General features: G+C 37.7%; 1 protein-coding gene across 7 annotated transcripts in view; it reads right to left on the reverse strand.

Annotated features, from left to right (window-relative positions):
• The window catches only part of LOC135214258 (protein numb-like), a 138,766-nt gene that overhangs the window by 18,229 nt on the left and 100,251 nt on the right, over positions 1–20,286 (reverse strand). For 4 of the 7 annotated variants that reach the window (XM_064248345.1, XM_064248349.1, XM_064248347.1 and 1 more), the window contains exons 2-9: positions 14,170–14,716; positions 10,694–10,864; positions 6,702–6,773; positions 5,999–6,076; positions 4,994–5,134; positions 4,604–4,793; positions 4,018–4,130; positions 2,811–2,943 (exon numbers count right to left, since the gene is read on the reverse strand). In XM_064248345.1, the coding sequence (XP_064104415.1) occupies positions 2,811–2,943; positions 4,018–4,130; positions 4,604–4,793; positions 4,994–5,134; positions 5,999–6,076; positions 6,702–6,773; positions 10,694–10,864; positions 14,170–14,403 (1,132 nt within the window). In that variant the 5' untranslated portion in view covers positions 14,404–14,716. The remainder of the gene's footprint in view (positions 1–2,810; positions 2,944–4,017; positions 4,131–4,603; positions 4,794–4,993; positions 5,135–5,998; positions 6,077–6,701; positions 6,774–10,693; positions 10,865–14,169; positions 14,717–20,286) is intronic. The other 3 variants (XM_064248352.1, XM_064248351.1, XM_064248348.1) reach the window with 2 other exon arrangements.

The raw sequence follows: 20,286 nt of genomic DNA on the forward strand, positions 1-20,286 counted from the left end.
AGCGTGGAACTCGTCCTATAGAATGAGAGATAGGAAGTCAGAAGTAGTTAGACAGTGTACATGGTACACAAAGAACAAACGGGGGATCCAAGTGGACAGCGTGTGGTACATGACTGCTTTTTAAATTCCATGTATATAACAGTATAGTAAATTAACATGATAAAACCACCTCTTGTGAGGAAGCACTTTTCACAGTAAATTAAATAACTAACCTCCTTTAACCAACTTTCATGTCACATAACTTATTGAACATTATTTTAACTCATATAGTACAATGTTTACATAGAATTTACCTTAACTACTTTGTTATATGCTGTGTCTTGTGCCTCAATTACCATTTATCCTGGTCAATTATTTTGTATCTTTCACATACAAGTAAAACAAGGAATCCATCAGTGCTAATTAGATGCCACAACATTACTGAAGACTTCTATATTCAGAAGGATCAATGGTTTGTCACACATTCAGACAGAAATTATCAGTTCCCATACAAAAGATCAGGACCTCAAACATAGCTTTGTGACTAACAATATTTCATCAGCTGACTGTCCTTGAAAAACAAAAGATCAGTAACAAACAGCCAACAGAAATTCAGTAATTCATCATCTGATTTGAGGCACTTAGAATAAGTAAAAGAAAAGCCTAGCAATTTTAAAAGATGCCAATTCTAATAATAAGCAGCCCGAGTTACTCATAATCAAACAAGTTGCCTCAGAACAACAACTAACAATAAAGCAATAATTTACTTTGTATACTGTAAACTGGAGTCAAACAACAATACTCTGTCATTAACGTAATCCCTACCATTTGAGAGTTAAAATAAAAAAGCATGCCACATCACATGTAGGAGTTATGGAATTAAGGCTAAAAATCCCTCAATCGCAAAAGATATTTAAGAAACATAACACTAATACAATAGCACCTGCTGCATATGTGAATCTCGCTTACAGCAGATAAATACTACTTCAAGAAGCTAATAAACACAAGTTATCCTTTCCTAATTTTACAGAAACTGGTGATTAAAGAGCTCCTTTTACAAAAATGCATCTGACAATGAAAATTACCAAAACTGCAACAGCAAAATGCAGGTGTAAAACATCTCTATGAATTTTGCCAAATGCAAGTAAAACAATAAAGTTAGAAAATTATTAAAAAGTACAACAAAAAAAGGGTAAGACTTGAAAATCTGTGCAACACTGATGCTATACTGTCAGTTATACCAGAGCTCCATAAACCTAGCTATAATAAACAGAACCTTATATACTAGAGATATCCCAACAGCATTAAATTATCCTGTTAACCTTATGTATGAGCAGTTGTTAGTGACACCACAATACCAATATTTACTACATACATGAGAAATTTACAGCAATAAGCCAGTGATTCCCACAAATCCCAGAATAGTATATGTGAACATGAATTAAGGTTTATAAAAGGATTAGATACTTAGCTAACAAGACAAAACAAGCTTTCAGAGGAATCACGATCTAGTCCAATAGTATTAACCTTTAATGGACAGATTAATCCTTGGGAGTAGTAATAACAGGTTTAGGGTGGTGGATGGATTGATCCTGTAGATAAACAATATTACGCGCAATTGATTTGGAAAGAATCGGGCGGGAAAGAGGTACCAATATTTTTATAGCCCATAAATTCACTAATGGCCACTTTTACACTGGCTAAAATCATGAGGTGGGCATCTCAGGACTTCAGTCCTGATTGTGACTTGAAGGGGGATTGTACTGCGTCTCTCTCACGACGACTTTTTGTAAATTTGCTTGTGAATATACCAAAGGACAGCTGTTGTTTTTTGTTCCTGCCTTTTATGATAGTATGTCAGTTGTAAATGTAATTTTACAAAGAAAAGTGCAAAGAAATATTAGAAAAAACATGTCAAAGTAAAAAAGTTACTGAATCTTTATTCTCGGTAAATTTACGTAAATATTTTTCAACAAATATGCTAAAAATATTTTTGCTGATTTCATTTCTTATCTGTTTTGATATTGTGTGAGCAGTAATTATAATTTTACAAAATAAATCTATTTATTAGAAAAAACATATGTAAGTTGGCAATATCTACAATTGTCTTGTAAAAGAGGCCCCACAGGGGTTGTGAATAGTCAAGGTAGGGAAAATATTTTAGAAGTTTTTTCCTCCACCATGTACATTTACATATCTTCCTCTTTCCATTGATATGTTTTTTGTAAATCGGCCGACCTCAAAGTTTACCCGGCCTGAGGAGCTGCATATTGATATATTTACCCATCCAGTAAGGGTTAAGGTATCTCTTCAGTGGTGTTCAGACACTAATCAGACCAATCAAAGAACTGTAGCATACTTTCCATATCTATTTCTACGGTCCCTGACTCACATCTCAAAATTTATCAACATGTCTGTCTCTATAACAATGAAATATAAGATTCAGATCCAAAATATATTTTGTTTATGTAGTTTTCTCTTAACAATTCATTCTTTATATCACAAAAATTCATGCCAGAGGTTTACATTTGCATATACATATATTCTAAAACCCACTCCAGAAGAAGTATTACCTTATATATAGTGCATAAGAATTTTCTACTGACTAGATAAACTAATTATTCTAGAAACTTCTTAAATTCATTACCCTTTCCTCCTTCATTACTGCTCAATAAAGACGATAAGACAGTCTTGTAATCAGTACCATAGTACGTATGCTAAATTATCAGCACTGCATGCAACCGTAAGTTGGAATAAACTTGCCATGCAATAGTAATTGCATGAAAGCAAAAATCTGAAATTATTCATAAAAAATAAATAGTGGAACCTACCTGGTGGTTGGTTATTGTTATTAGTCGTTGTAGAATTGATGGTGTTGTTATCTAAAGACATAGACCTTGTCCTCTCCAAGTTTGAGGGTAATTCATTTAGTCGTAAAGACAACTGTCGTTTGAAAGGTGAAGACTGTAAAAGGAAAAAAAAATTAAGAAAAACGTTGGGCAATGCCCATCACTACCAACTTTTAATAATAATAGTACCTCCAACACAAGTCTTTCTTTAAATAACAAATATAGCTTAGGCAAATATCACATAGCAATATGTTTACATTATATTATAAACACCTAAGTCAGTAAGACGGGTAATGAGAATACCACACATAATGAAATATTCAGTATCAATTTACTCTCTCCTCTTCATTCCATATTTAGGACAATGGGCCGATCTCATTACTAACAAAAAGTTAACAGATGAACAACTTAAGCCAGCACAAAACTACTTAACTGAGCTGCAAGAACCACATTAATATCCCTGAAAATTCAATTTCCTATGTCTTTACAATACTAATGGGCCTAACTTGACTGAGCTCTATGGTAGGGAACTTTAAAAATTTTCCTTATGATTGTTATTGACAATCAATCACCCTAAAACAATATTCAAGACACATAATTGTGACCTATCTGCTAATCTTTTAAATCTTTACTATGATTCATAAAACCACACTAACAGGTCTCCACTCTGCTATATTTTCAAGCTTGTAATTATGAACCACAATTAGTAGCATTTTGAACAAGCTGTGTGTAATGATTCATAAATTTCTTGAAGTTTGCTCCAAAAAGCTTGCATTTTGATAGTGCATATTCCTACAGGGATCAATATTTGGTATTATTCAATAATGACTTCAAATGATGCATCTTTGCCTTTGATTAAGATTTTGAAATGGAGATGCCTTTGATTAAGATTTTGAAATGGAAGTGTGAAATCCAGCTAAAACAATATTTTGCTGGCTATGCATGTTGACTCTACTTATTAAATATACTACATGTATGGATTATGCTTTCACCAAGAAAATACTATAGCGAATGTCTGATAACAGTCTATACCACATTAGTTTTAAATCCCAAATTCCATTTTAATATTGGTTTAGAGCCCGTTTCAAACTGCTTCCAAGCTTTACAAAGAAAGCATAACAGCAGAGGAAAAACTACCACTGAAAAATACCACAAGAATGAGCACTGTAAAAATCCAAAGCTTAACTACCTGACCAAGATGCTGAAAAACTCTAAAGGAACCCTGTCGTTGCAACATAAGAGGCGTAGCATGAGGTCTTGCGATCGCGTGGGGATTCTCAACCTTTTTTACTGGCACTGGCTCTGAAAAGTTAAGATGTAAATAATTCTATAGTTTTTAAGAGTCCATAACAAAAGTTGGCAGAATTCAAATCGGTGTCCCCTAAAGAAATTGTTCATAACTAGATAAAACTGGGTTCCTGTTTCACCAGGATCCCAAAAGGTACATCCTAAATAGGACAAATTCTCATGCAAGGTCATTGTTGTTAGGAAGTTAAAACCTCCTAACAACCTAATGTTTGTTATTACGACACAAAAAAAAATCAAATTCAAAGCAAGTACTTTAATTTTTAATCTTCATCACATCATATTAGCAAGGACAGAAAATTATGCACCTATGTGTACTAAGTTTTTACACTAACCGTTGTACTAAAACTCTCATATATAAATTTCTACATACTGGAGTCATGATTACAGTGGTTATTAATGTTGATATGCTAAAGGAAAACAAAAATAAGAAACAGAGATTTCTTGCAAAACAAAGTACAAATACTAACCAATAGGTTTACATTCCTGAGGGTCGGACAGCCTTTCTGTGACAGTCATTTGACGGAATGAGCCACTTCGGGTGAATGTTGATGTATTTGGGTCAAAAGTCATAGTTACACCACATTCTTTATCTCTCTTTTGCTTCCTCTCTAGGCATGCCGCAAATGCACAACCAACAGCATGGCTTAATCTCTCACCCTAATTGGAAAATAATTTAGGATAACATAACTACATATATATCTAAGAAAAAATTAGACAATTCTTTGCCATTTAAAACAAACATAATAACATTCTCATTAAACAATGCATAAGCATTTGATATTAATGTTGCAAAAATAATACTGTAAGCAAACAGTACTTGTACACAACGTTTTTCAGGTTTAAAATCTTAAACATACCGTTTCCTTAACAGCAATAAATCCATGGCACATCCATCGTCTTGTTGTTCCATCCCTGCATATGTATGAGAAGCCTTTTTCGTGGTTTCGATCAGGTGCACAAAAGGACACTTTCTCAATTGTCTGATCAACTATAAGGCCCTGGAAGACATGAAAACTAACAATAATTTATACTCAAAATATTTCAAAAGGAATACCCGTACCCATATGGAAATAGCCGCCAAAGTAAACTTCAAGATACCTTCTCTAGGTAAATGTAGACCTTTATTCAAACTGGAAAAGCTACCACTCCTTTTAAATATAAATATGCCAATATCTCCATACAATACCTAGTAGTTCATGTAAGTTTACTAGTTCTAATGGAACAATTCAACTCTTTCCAAAACTAAGAGTATTCTGAACCTTTAATATTATGCTAAAGTACGACAAGTTTCCAGGCCTCAATAAATGGAGTAACAATAATACTGTCGACTCTGACTTTTGCATCTTGTAGAGCTAAATTCATTGATCAAAAATCCCCAAACATAGCCAAAGTCTCTATAAGGCTATCAAAGACAACTAGGACTTGTAAATAATTTTGTACAACAATGCTAATACGTAATTCTACATATAACTCTGCAAGGTTTGTTTCTTCTAATGACTGCTTTCCAACTGACAATTTATGAATATTAATTTTGCAAACTAAAACTTAGATGATGGTCTTGATATTATTCTTAACTATTCATTACCTACACAACCGGTTGTTTTCTTAAGGTATGTATTTATCAAACTTTGTTTCTGGACAAGCATACGATATAATCATCAACTTTTACTACATACAAGACTTCATGGACACAGCAAATTTAAATAGACATTTACCAGCTTTATTCTCTGAACCATTTTGTTACAGAAGTAGCAGGGGTCTTTCTCGCTCACAAAACACCACCATCTCTATTTCTTTATTAATTGTACACAGTTAAGATGGAAAGAATAATTCATAATGATACTTTTTTCAAGTAAACTCACCTTCGTTTCGTCATCAACAACCCTGAGTCCATCTCCAGACACGTACAGCATACCTCTCAAAGGTCTGCGCCGTGAATTCTGGAAGTTGTAATGAATATTAGAAGGTAAGCACATATCAGTTAAGAGGACCTTTTCAGCATTCAATATTACATTAATTATTATAAAAGTTAGCATTCATGAATCATCCAAATAACACGGCCTACTTCCCCAAAGGCTGCAATCATGAATTCCTGGATATTTCATTTAAATCACATTTCATTGTATAATCTTATGGCATACAGTATCAATTAGTTATACTAGAGATTCAGGAACTTAAATTTCTGGGCCTGGTCCAATACAAAGGTGAGGGAAATGCCAAAAATATTCACATGTAGAGGGAAATATTTGAAAATATCTTTTCACTGACACTGCAAAGTTCTTAAAATCCAACAGCAAATACATACTAGTCTTTTCAACATTTCAATATATTATCAATATTTATAATCTGGGTAAATTCTAGTGTTATTTTTCTTGATTATGATTTACAGCATTATATATACGTACTATTACTAAAAAAAAAATCAATATGCCAAGTACTTGAAGTTATGAAGTTATGACTTAAAAGAATTACCGGGCACCTGAACTGCCAAGCAAAAAGTTCTGGATGAATTAGAAACCATATAATTCCCTCCTTACTGCAAAACTACCGAGATGCAGTACATACCCGTAATACCTTCAAGGCCTCCTCGCATACTTGCATTCCTCTTGACTCATAGACTTCGACACATCCCAAGTACTGAAAATGAGGAAAGAAACAATAAATACCATAAGTAGTACTAATAGTACATTATACTTGATAAAAAGACAGCGACCACTTTTTAATAATAAACAAATCTTTTCCTTAATTTTGAAGGGATTTAGTCTCAAAAGTGAAAATAATTTATAGTAATGCAGTAATGAGATGAAAATCAATACCTCCAGTTTCTTTTTTTTTTAGCATTTTCTGTTAAGAAGTAATAAGAATACATTAAAAACAAGAAATAGTTTATGCAACTTCACATCAGTCAGCAAAAATTTTAAAAAGCCTAAATAAAAAATCAATAAAAATATGTATAGTATAAAAAATATATGTATATAAAATAATATACATACAGTAATGCAAGTTATCAAGTCATTGAAAAACATGAAAATATTGTCATATATATAGTAGATAATGCTTAGATGCAAAAGTTCCAGCGCTTGGCAATGTGGCAATGGAGGTTCTTGGCAAAGTATTAAAATGTGCCCTTCGATCTGAAGGAAGTTCTGCCGATAGTGCTGCTAATCATGATGCTATACCATTAGAAAATAAGATGGTCATGATAAACGCCCTGGAAAGGGTAAAAATGGTTTTACGTACCATAGCTCTTTCTCTTGACTTGAGTCAGAAAATGGTACTATCAATCATCACTCACAATATGGCATGGACTTGAACCAATATCAAAAATGATGTTCCAGGGTTGAGGAACACCACCACCAACAAGAAAAGAGGTAAGATCTATGAAGAAATGGAATATCACCTTTCTCTTTAGGTTCAATGGCAAACTCATCCGTGTATCCCCGAAAGCCAGCCGTTGATTCAGGAGCAAGTGTTATCTTCATCTTCCATAAAAGACCTAAGAAGTTTCCTCATGAGAAAGAGACAGAATTCAAGGGAAGTTCAGACATGTTACCAGCTTCCAAATTCCCTACCATGTAGGCGAACATTATGAGGAACAGAACTGTTTTCTACAACAGACTTTTAATGTGGAAGAAATGCCATTCATGAAGGAGAAGGCTATGCCAGGGTTACCGGTTGCAAGAGACAGTTAGAGCCCTGCTGATGAGTAATGTGGGGAATCCTCGAACAATAAAGAACATTCCAAGGGAAATAAACAATAACATTCCAACTCCTAACAGCATAATGAAATCCAAGAATCAACTCTCTAAACATACCAGAGCAGAGGGAAACTCTTACAACCATTTCAGAAGCCAACTTCTGGAAATGACTAAAAATGATTGCTGAATTAAAGCAGAGACTCAATGTGAATAATATCATGGACTAACAATTGAAACTTTCACCGCCAAACCTTTCTACCTGAAGCTTTCCTTCTACTCACAGAACAGATGTCAGAACAAGAAACTCAATAGACAATGAGCAAATACACATCACAAGGACACTAAGTGGGGCCAGGCCCCAGGGGTATGATATTGATTAATGTGTAATCAATTGCATCGACTAGCAGAATTCCTTTGTTGTGACCTACATTTCACTTTCTCCAGTATAAATAAACCACTACGTACTATCACTACTAATGGTAGTGCTGTATTAGTAAATTCACAATAGTTGGCTAATCCCATTAGCCTTTTCTTGGATGTAAAGCAATGCTGTAGTAGTCTTTATGCTGGAACTCTATAATACAAGGCGGCTATTCCACCCTCCCACATGAGTTTTTCTGTGCTCTTCTACCAAACCAAAATCTCTCCAGCTTAGCTTGGAAGACATATCTTTAAAGCATTTATTTATACAGCACGGTCACTCTTTACAGGGGGATTTCATCTTATATAAAATGTGTTCTCATTAACGAGAGAGAGAGAGAGAGAGAGAGAGAGAGAGAGAGAGAGAGAGAGAGAACAATCTAGTTGTACCATAAGCGCTCTTTTTCAACTGACCCCATACAGCCGCCTCCTACTTCAGTAATCAATTAAGTACTGATAAAAAAAGAAGAGAAAGAGAGGGTGTGGTGGGAGGGGGGAGGAGGAAGGGGAGAGGGGAGGAGGAAGGGGAGGGGGGATCGATTACCTACCCACCAACGTACTCGGAATAATTGATTGACAAAAATAAAAGAGAGAAAAAGTGTTCCAATATTGCTCTTCACTATGCGTTAGCGGTTGGCAGCCGTACTCTTTGCCTTTCAGAAAGAGAGAAAAAAACTATTTCGTGGAGTGTTTGAATAACTTCTCTTTTTTCACTCTCTCTCTCTCTCTCTCTCTCTCTCTCTCTCGACGAGCTCCGACGCAGTGGTCCATTGTTTCTTATTTTCCTGTCATAATTTTTCTCTGTCTCTTCAACGCCAATACAGACATTTCCCATTCCCTTGGTAGCTTCGACAAGACAGCAATATTGTAGGAGAATGAGTTTACGCCAATCATTTTAATTCGCGGTCTTTGAGAATGACGTTGTCTTCTGTCTTCTAGTCATTTACATATTTCCATTTTACTTTTAAAAAATAAGTTAAACCGTTATTTTCCTCTTTAAATGTTTTCTTAGGTCTTCTATGCCTGATAACATCAGCAATATTGCAGAATAGATTATCGAAAGCTATGTGTACAAACCAATCTTTAAATATACATATTTATGTATACGCACATATACATAACTGTGGATTTTTCTCTCCACTTCAAGCATCGTGGTATTATGAGTATTTTTGAATCAACGACGTAATTAAAAATCGCATGTAACGTACTTGAAAGTCTATTACATAATATTCTGGGGCCCAGACGAGATTCAAAATGTCCCTTTGAAGGGGAGAGTACTGTCTGGAAGCAGTTATGAAACAACGAAGCAGGAATAGAATTCCAAAGTATCAACCGATACTTGGATATCATGTGGCATTACTTCACGGCAAAAAAGGCTGGGTACCAGAGCAGTCCGAAAATCACTCATATAAATATAGGCCTATTGATTTTTTATTCATATAGACCGCGATACAAGATCTACTCTTTAGACCTTACATAACAAGACCTCCACGTTTAAATCTTGAACAAAATTAGACTTTAGGTTGTCTGCTAATACTGACAACACATTCTTTATTTAAATAAAATAATACTGATCAACCAAACTCGGCGACAGTTCGAAATAAAAAAAAAAAAAAATCAAAACACTTCCTTAACGAAATTCAAAAAGGGAAGCTGAGCAGAAATACGATTTTAAGTTGGTTTAACAAATGTACCATAATTAGAACGTTCAACTTTTTTTTTTTTTAAATGTGACCTTTGCCAAACAGTTTTCCTCCTTAGATAAAGAATGACCTTTCTTGCAAACGTTTTCCTCCTAGAGAATGAGAGGGAGGCTGAACCATCATTTTTTTCATATGAGAGAGAGAGAGAGAGAGAGAGAGAGAGAGAGAGAGAGAGAGAGAGAGAGAGAGACCTAAGCAGATGAAAGGAAAAGTTCCAATCCTTTAAGCTTTTTTGTTTACTAAAGAGGAGAGAGAGAGAGGAGAGAGAGAGAGTTAGAGAGAGAGAGAGAGAGAGAGAGACTAAGCAGATGAAAGGAAAAGTTCCAATCCTTTTGCTTTTTGTTACTTAGAGAGAGAGAGAGAGAGAGAGAGAGAGAGAGAGAGAGAGAGAGAGAGAGAGCAGAATTGAAAAGGAGTTACAATCCTTTTGCTTCTGTTAGAGAGAGAGAGAGAGGAGAGAGGAGAGAGAGAGATGAGAGAGAGAGAGGCCTAAGCAGATGAAAAAAAGTTCCTCCTTTAACTTTTTTGTTACTAAAGAGAGAGAGAGAGAGAGAGAGAGAGAGAGAGAGAGAGAGAGAGAGAGAGAGAGAGAGAGCCTAAGCAATTGAAAAGGAGTTACAATCCTTTTGCTTTTTGTTAGAGAGAGAGAGGAGAGAGAGAGAGAGAGGAGAGAGAGAGAGAGACCCACTACTACAGAAGGTCCAAAGGCCTCCCCCTCGGCCTACTGACGACGCACCTTGACGGGAAAGGAGCAGGTCCCAGCCCTGACGGAGGCTTCGTCCGTCTGCCACTGGTGGGGCTTCGACGCCTCCGTCACGTGATGGTCCTTCTTCTTCCGGAAGCTCTCCCGGAAGCTCCTGCGCAACCTGTCCATCCTGCGCTCCCTGGATCCGCTCGGTCCTTCAACCTGGAACGGAGGAAGATTACTGTCATTATTATTATTATTATTATTATTATTATTATTATTATTATTATTATCAAAGAAATGAACCCCTATTCGTATGGAACAAGCCCACCAAAGGGGCCATTTCATTGACTTGAAATTCAAGCATCCAAAGAATATTATGGTGTACATTTAAAAGAAGTAACAGAAGGTACTGGAGAAATACAGAAGAGATCACTCGCTAAAAAAGAAAACAATAATAAGTAGATATAAATGTAAGTAAACGACTAAGCAAATAATTCAAACGCACGGAGATTGTGTTCAAGCAGTCAGGGAATGAATAAAGGAATGGAAAAGACTTCTTTGGGAGTCACTGCTTTTGGTGTGCTTTCGAGTTGTGGATTCTAACACGTTTCTCCTGCGAAAAAAACATGTCAGGAGGTCACAGGGACAGTCATACTTTAACTGCTGACAAGCGCGCGCGCGCACACACACACACACACACACACACACACACACAGGCGTTAATAGGTCTAAATACTTTGAGACGCCTAAAACACATTCTCACATTCTTCAACTTTTGTTGGGTCCGACAACCATACGTCAGGAAGAAGAAGAAGAAGAAGAAGAAGAAGAAGAAGAAGAAGAAAATACGGACGGGAGTATCTGCTTTACCTAAGGACAGCAGCATGTATTGATTTACCATCTTCCCCTCCCTCTCTCCCTCCCCCCCACTTTCCCTAACCCTTGGCTGTGCATAGCAAAACTTAGCGAGTCTCTCTCTCTCTCTCTCTCTCTCTCTCCTCTCTCTCTCTCTCTCTCTCTCTCTCTCTCTCTCTCTCATGGGGTTATAGCCAGCCTTGGAGCGCGAGAAGGGGAGACTAAGACGAAACTTAATGGCCCGTGATGGGAAACGCCATGATCTTGCAATGGACGTGCCAGAAGTACTGCAGGAGGTAATGCAATAAATGATCCAACTCAAGACGTAATGACTCCTCGTTCAAACTTACGGGGGGGATAGAACTCGCTTCTGGTATAATGCATATTGAAGGGATCCCGTCTTCTGAGGAGTTGGGGACGGGGGGATGGATTTCCATTTAGGAAATTGGTCAATGACGCCTGGTATACCGTTTGAAACGCTGGCAGTGAAGTGACTTGTCCCGTCAATAGAATTTTGAATTCAACGTTATCAAAATGGGTGGAAATGGGGAAGGAATTATACGAAACAAAATCTACGATCTTTAAATTACTGTACCCTAAAGATAAATCAATATCTATATATACTGCACATACAACTTGGGTTATCCATAGGGCACACAATTCCAGAGTCCTGGAAGACGATAAAATCCACAGTTCAATGTTGATTAGACTGAGTACAAGAGGTCTTGGGAAGGAAATAATTTATATCTAGGATGAATGCAGATGCCTGAAAGATTGAGAGGTGAGTGGCGCAGTATGCATTCAAGGTCGAGGCTTTCTCGCGTACGTTTAATGAAGCGGCTGCTGCCTTGGTAGTTACCAGCACACGAGTTTCATCCCCGATATCTTAAGGAACACAATGTCAGTAGAAATAGCTTACTGGTATGTATGTAGGTCGCATGTGTGCAAGTCAATATTGCTCAATCTTGATAACGTCGCTACGGACTTGATTATGATTTGAGGAATTTAGCTGTCAAGCCAAGCAACTGGAGCACTTTCGGCCATTCTGTGCTTAAGATGGTGAAATTGTGTGTGTGTGTGTGTGTGTGTGTGTGTGTGTGTGTGTGTGTGTTTGTTTCTTTCCTTTATTGACATGCTACGGAATTCCGCACTCTTCATATGTTAATGTGTTCGTCACACACATAACATTTCTTCCTTCAAAAGGCAGCTCCACAGTTTCCTTGTCCCGTTCTAATTCCCTTAGCGTTTATTTCGGGCCTGGGCTACAAAAAGGCAGCAGTAGGTTGCCCGTCCCATTAACATTTCAATTTCTCGCAGCTCAAAAAATAAAAAAAGTATTATTATTGTTATAAAACGGACCCCTCGAAAGTCGCACCGAAAAGCAGATCATGCTTCCACCCATCTCATCTCAGGTCACCTGGGAGCATGAATGCTGCTGCAGCCAGACAGCCTGAGAGGTCAAAGTGACAGGTCATCTCGTCTTGATCATTTACTACTCGTGCCACTCGATCCCTCCAGCGGGGAGTCATTAAAATGTGAGACTCAACGGGGGGAGGATCTTCACTGAAAGACTCACTCTCGCCAAAGAATGCTTCCATTGTCCTGAGAGGGAGCTGCTGATATCCGTGGGGGGAGGAGGAGGAGGAGGAGGAAGAGGAGGAGGAGGAGGAGGAGGAGGAGGAGGAGGAGGAGGAGGAGGAGCGGAGGAGGAGGAGGAGGAGGAGGAGGAGGAGGAGAGATAGAGAGAGATGGAGATGAGAGAGAGAGAGAGAGAGAGAGAGACTGCATTCTTCTAGCTCGGGATAAGCTGTCATTTACGATACCAGTTTTCCTACCTAGAAACTGTGATATTTTTTGTTTTTGTTTGTAGAGAGAGGAGAGGAGAGAGAAGAGAGGAGAGGATGGGGGGGGGGGGGGGGGGAAAGGGGGGGGGGGGGGGAAAGAGAGAGAGAGAGAGAGAGAGAGAGAACAATACCAGTTTTACCTACGAAAAACTGTATGTTATTTTTTGTTAGAGAGAGAGAGAGAGAGAGAGAGAGAGAGAGAGAGAGAGGGGTTCGATTCTCATTCTAAGCAGAAATCAATTGTCTACAGTAAGTGGCAACAGGATCTTAAACTATGGACTTAATGATATATTTCTACAAATAATGAAACATATATTTTAAACAAATCTGGAAAAACAAATCTGAATGAAAGGTAACCAACGCTGGCAAAGTCTAAAAATAAACAAAACTAATCAGGGTCGACAGACTTGACATAACTTACCTGACATCCAGGGGACCAGTTCTTTATCGTGACATTTTGGGCCCATTTACAGGAGGCCAATTTTATTTGTATTATTTAATTTTTTCATCATTTATTTGATATAATTTTTTCATTTATTATTATTTTATTTATTTATCTATTTATTTTTTTTTTGCAACCTGACATGATAATCTCTCCAGGAACACATACTGGATCACCTGCTTCCTAAATGTCCTTGAAGAATGAATTGGAAAAAACTAAACATTATAAATACTGATTAAGCTACCTACCCGAGTGGGCTAATCCACGGGGGTATTACCCCACTTGCCCAGGGGTACGTTAAGGGTTGTTTGTTGCCAGTCCCAGTTTTGTTCAGTCTGAATAAAAAAAATAATAAAAAAAACGGTGGGGTCCTCAACACTTACCTTGGGTGGCGCATCCCGCCCGGACGATGACGTCACGGCGTCATCGTGATTTTCCTTGTTATCGTCGCGGTCTTTCTGTTCGTACTTGTCCCTCTTCTTCTTCCGGAGGGACTTACGAAAGGAAGACCTGTGGTGCGAGGGCGCCCCGTGGGACGAGGCCCTCTGCTGCGGGCCCCCTGCCCCGCCCCTGGGGTAATCCCCCAAGGGCTCGTGGTGGGAGGCGTTGGCACCCATGGCTTCTGGAAAGCGAGGGAGGGGGAGGGGGAGGGGAAGGGCAGCTCTTTCGAAATTTATTCTCGGGGCGAAAACAATTCGAAAACGTCGCACTTCGTCAGAGGGTCGACTTCGGATGAATCATGACACTGCACTTACAACTTATTCCCGCCCTCATAAATAGTTCATCATTAATTTCTGTCCTAGAGTTTTTTTTTTTTTTTTTTTCTCTGCTATACAGCTAATGAAAGGCCTTCCTTAAATCTATTCCCGCTTTCATAAAGAGTGCATAATGTCTGTTCTCTCGTCGCTGGGTAACTAATATATGCCTGACCTTGAAAAGCAGAGAGAAATAAGAGCTTCTAATTCATTTTTCGTCATATAAATTTTCAGTTATCTCCGGCAGGTGTTTTGGTGAAAAGGGCACATTAAAGTTCACTCATCCAATCAAAAAAGAACCTCTTACAAAATAAGTCTGGAAGAGATTATCAGTTTCAATTTTTTGTGTGTGTGTGTGTGTGTGTAACAGTAATTCAGTTACCAGTGTTTTTATTTTTGCAATTATGCTTCGAATTCAATCTGAAAAGTACCACCACCCTTTCCTCCCCCCCTCCCCTCCAATTAAATCAGATCCAATGCCAAGTAATGCATTCAGGAAAGTATACATATAAAAATTAAGATACTCAGTATTTATGAAAGTCAGTATATATATATATATATATATATATATATATATATATATATATATATATATATATATATACACACACACACACACATACATACTTAAACCGTTTCCCTGATATTGGAAAACAAACAACCGTCAGTCTTCCACACACACACACACACACACACTTGCGTCAACATGCACCTCTAAAAAAATAATAAATAACACATTACATGTTTGATTTTAAATCACGAAGAAATACAAAAACGTAATGCTTATACGACCAAGGTTGCTGTGACACCATGTCTTGGTAATAACACAAAAGTACTTAACCATCTTCCAGTGTTTTTCATTTGCCAATTCCTGGCTGTAACCTTGGTTCATTATTATATATATATATATAATATATATATATAATATAATATATATATATATGTATAATTTATTTATTATTTATTTACATACCATTACATAGTATATATTATGAGCAGATATTCCCCACTACTTGGAAATGCAAACAAGCGCATGCAGAGGAACCCGATATGCTAATTTCTTCATTACCAGGCAGTAACTGTTTGACACTGACATTTCATACTCGAATTGGCCGCTCCAGAATATGAAGCGTGTTCGCCTCTATTTAATATGAGCCAACAGCTACCTACTCTCACTTCTTGCAACTAAAAGGTTAATGTACATGACTGCACGTTCGTCTATAGTATCGCTGATCATCTCTTGAAAATATTGTAGTGAAGTATATTTGTGACCGGGAGGAGAAATTCGAAATGGTTTTCAAAACCGCGCAAATGTAATACAAGAAACATTAACCAAGAACAGGCAGATTAACTAATGATTGACATCCTGGTGAAATTCCGGAACTGGGGACGAGAGAGAGAGAGAGAGAGAGAGAGAGAGAGAGAGAGAGAGATAGGAGAGAGAGAGAGAGAGAGAGAGACTTACACATCATTCCACGTGTTTTGTCTTTACTTCCTGTTCCTGATTTGAATCACACACACACAAGCGCATCATAACGCACGGACGTACGCACGAACTACAGCAGAGTATTGCTCCCAAGCTCATGTCCGTACTGCGATACGACGGGAACAGGAAAACGAAAAAAACACCAGGAATAAATTTAAGCAAAAAAATACTAGCAGGACAGATTAGTGTACCAGTTGTTGTAGCAGTAGAAGCAGCCCCAAAGCAGAAGCGATTCTGATGATGCAGGAAGAGCAACAACAATCAAAATCAACAATAACAGCAGCATGACGCGGAAAGGGGTTGTCAGGTGTTTTAATAATGGCAATGACTAACGCAGAGCAATGCCAGTCTCTCACTTGGCCCGAGACGAGAGGGAGAGGACTTGAAAACTACTTTTCAATGACTAACAGAGTCCTCTGATGGGTATCATTATACCTCACTGTTGGGTATAAACCGAAATAATAAGGCTCCAAATGCTGAATTATGACATCCACTTAAAAGTAAATAACTTGTACTACTTATAACTGACGCGTGATTATTCACTTATAACGGTTCAAGCAGTTTACTCTCAGGGACAAAAAAAAAAAAAAAAAAAAAAAAAAAAAAAAAAAAAAAAAAAAAAAAAAAAAAAAGTAAATTAAGTTCCATTCACTACGAATCCCAGTGTTGCAAGATGCAATATTCTTCACAGAGTTAGCCTTCATGACCTTGAGACCAAGGCAGGATTCTTCGCAGAGTTCTTCATAGAGTTAGATTTAATGACCTTGAAACCAAGGATTCTTAACAGAGTTAGACTTACAGGACAGGATTCGTCACAGAATTAGATTTAATGACCTTGAAACGAGGGAAAGATTGAAACAGAATTAGATTCAATGACCTTGAAACCAGGGCAAAATTGACGCAGAATTAGATTCAATGATCTTGAAACTAGGGCATGATTTAACAGAAGTAGATTCAATGACCTTGAAACTAGGACAGGATTCGTCACAGAATTAGATTCAATGACCTTGAAACCAGCAACTCGAGGGTCTGCAAGGTATAAACACAGGAACTCCGCACAAAAGAGCGACCAGGTAGAAAACTGTATGCAGTTATAGAACATAAAACAGACTGATAGTGGCATCCACTAACGAATACGTAGAAACCTTTCAAAAAGGACTGAAAACATCCCATGCACCTACAAAACACACACAAAAAATAGGATTACAAATAAGTCACCTACGTAGACACTTTTAAGTGGCTTACCCAACAGGACGAATACACAAGAACCTTTTTAAAGGAGGACACTGTACGTTGTTCTAGACAACAGGACAGACTGGTAACATTTGAGGAAAAGGTAAGCGAGTGAGGACAGCGTGACCCACAACTCTATGTTTCCAGGGAGAACAGAAGTCGCAAAATTGCTTTCTATGCGGAAGCATAAACACGACGTATACATTAAAAAAAATGATTATATAGCGATTATATATTTCTGTGGACATTTTCGAACTGTATAGATACGTTTAGGGTCACACATACTCTATATTTCTATATGATTTGGGGGGGGGGGGGGATACTTGTCCGCCGGTAATGAAAAGTTAGCAGCTTTCATTTCCCCCTGGATTCAACCCCTGTAATCTGAGTGGCTCAGTAATAAAGGACCCAGCTGTGAATTAGTATACCAACGTCAGGTGGGAGTCGAAGAATGGGAGACTTTCATCCTAAAAAGACTTCCTCGGTGTTGGAAGCGTAAAGAGGAATGCGTAGTGAAAAAGATTTTATATATACACAAATATGTATGTCTAATATGGGACATACATATAGTACTTACTTTCTATATTTTGGCGTTTTTATGGGCTCCTCTTATTAGATGGAATTCTGTTGCGACAGAACATTTTCAAGTCATATATTATTAATAATATATCTATATAATATATATATATATATATATATATATATATATATATATATATATATATATCTGTGTGTGTGTGTGTGCGTGTGTGTTTATCAATGCCGGATAAGAACACAGATTGTTCAAAACATAAACACGCCATTTTCCACTCCAAAAACGTACAAAAACCTTAAAGAAAGAGGTCTGATTTTGTCGAATTAATATTCAATTCGACCAACTCCCCAACTGTGGAACTTTCTCATCAACTCAACCAGTTCACAAAACCTAGCTAAGCCTCGCGCCTCTGCCTATCCCAACAAGGAAATTCATTCCCTCAACGACTTTACTGAGGCAATTCACGTAACCCTTACAGTAATAAGCATCGTCACGCATCATGCTTTATCATGGGAACACGTGCCTTTGTTGTTTGCTGAAATTAGGACGGAGGACCAGGTGAGTGACATCTCTAAAGACTCCCAAGGGTGGGTGGGAGGGATGTTCTCTGATCATAGGAAGAACGACAAGAAATCGAAGTTAAATGTTTACGTTTCGAGAATTATACGTTCTTAAAACAAATGTGAATTACATTCTGTAAACAAATTATTACGTTTACAAAAAATTATTCTGTAAACAAATGATTGCGTTTACAACAATTACATTCTGTAAACAAATGATTACGTTTACAGCAATTACATTCTGTAAACAAATGATTACGTTTACAGCAATTACATTCTGTAAACAAATGATTACGTTTACAACAATTACATTCTGTAAACAAATGATTACACTTACATCATAAAATCATTATATATACAAGAATTACATTCTGTATAGTCCATGTAGAAAGCGAGGAAGACAACTAATTCTATTTAAAAGAATTGCATTCTGTATGTTATCTACCTGGAAAGACAGGAAAGCAAAATATTACATTTACAAGAATTACTTTTTTTGTGAATGTACCTCCCCTCTTCCATTCTGTCTCAATAAAACTACACGAGCATTTCTGGAATGCGATGACAATTTACCTCACGGAAAAAGTTGGCGGACTCAAATCCTATTACATTCTAACAAATACTCAATTCTATTATTATAAAGAAGTACTCAACGAACAACGTGACGCACTGGGAGAATCCTAATGTCGAGTCATTCGCGTCCTCCCTCCCAGGGGAACACGCAAATGAAAAGAAACAGTAATCATTTAACCATATGGCGAGAATGACGTGTTCCTAGGAAAATGAGATTAGGCCACAATCCTGCAAGGTCCCAACCCAATGGCGCAACAGTGCAGACCTAGTGTGGGCCACTGGTCGGTCTCGTTCCAACCAAAAGTTGACAGTGCTGGTCAGGAGAACGATTCCAACCAAAAGTTGACAGCGCTGGTTAGGAGAACGATTCTAACCAAAAGTTGACAGCGCTGGTCAGGAGAACGATTCTAACCAAAAGTTGACAGCGCTGGTCAGGAGAACGATTCTAACCAAAAGTTGACAGCGCTGGTCAGGAGAACGATTCCAACCAAAAGTTGACAGCGCTGATCAGTCAGGAGAACAATTAACCAAAACCAAAATTAAGAACAAGCGGCGGTTCAAAATTCGAGGAACAATACCAAAACCAAAAGTTGGACTTAAGCCGATGGTTACCACTCAAGAGAACAATAACCCCAACCAAAAGTGACAGCGCTGGGTCCAATTCAAGGTTAACAATACCAACCAAAAGTTGACAGCGCTGGTCAGTCAGGAGAATAATAAAAAAAAAAAAAAAAAACAGCAGACATGAGGGATCTCTGGCCCAATGTTTCCAAATGGGACAAAAGACACTGCACAAACATGGCCCAGTTGCAACAGGCCAATGGCACAGAGATGTATTGCATATCTTTGAAATTCTGAGCCACTGATCGGAATTCTGAAAAAAAAGGACCTCGAACGAAAAAAAAGTTGAGAATCAATGTCCAGCCCAACCTCTAAGGATTTCAGTCAGTTACAGTCACAATCTCATTTATTCTCTAAAACTGCGGCCTCTGATACTGGATATTTGTTGGCCAAAATGGAGCTAACCCCCACCTCTCTCTCTCTCTCTCTCTCTCCTCTCTCTCTCTCTCTCTCTCTCTATTCTCTCTCTCTCTCTCTCTCTCTCTCTCTCTCTCTCTCTCTCTCTCTCTCACCAACCCTGAGGAGTCAAAAGGTGGAGGTGGTTTGACAACTTGAAGCTCATTCGGAAACGGAAGTGAGTTTGATCAATAAAATCGCTGGTTACGACAGAAACTGACAATCGCTCAAACGTGGTCAACATAATTGCATTACCTGAGCGGACAACGACGACCGAGATTTTGCTAAATTTTTGACCACACACATACACAAACACACACGTCATTTTGAATACTTATACGTCA

Source organism: Macrobrachium nipponense, chromosome 45 (assembly GCF_015104395.2).
Source record: "Macrobrachium nipponense isolate FS-2020 chromosome 45, ASM1510439v2, whole genome shotgun sequence".
Taxonomy (NCBI): domain Eukaryota; kingdom Metazoa; phylum Arthropoda; class Malacostraca; order Decapoda; family Palaemonidae; genus Macrobrachium; species Macrobrachium nipponense.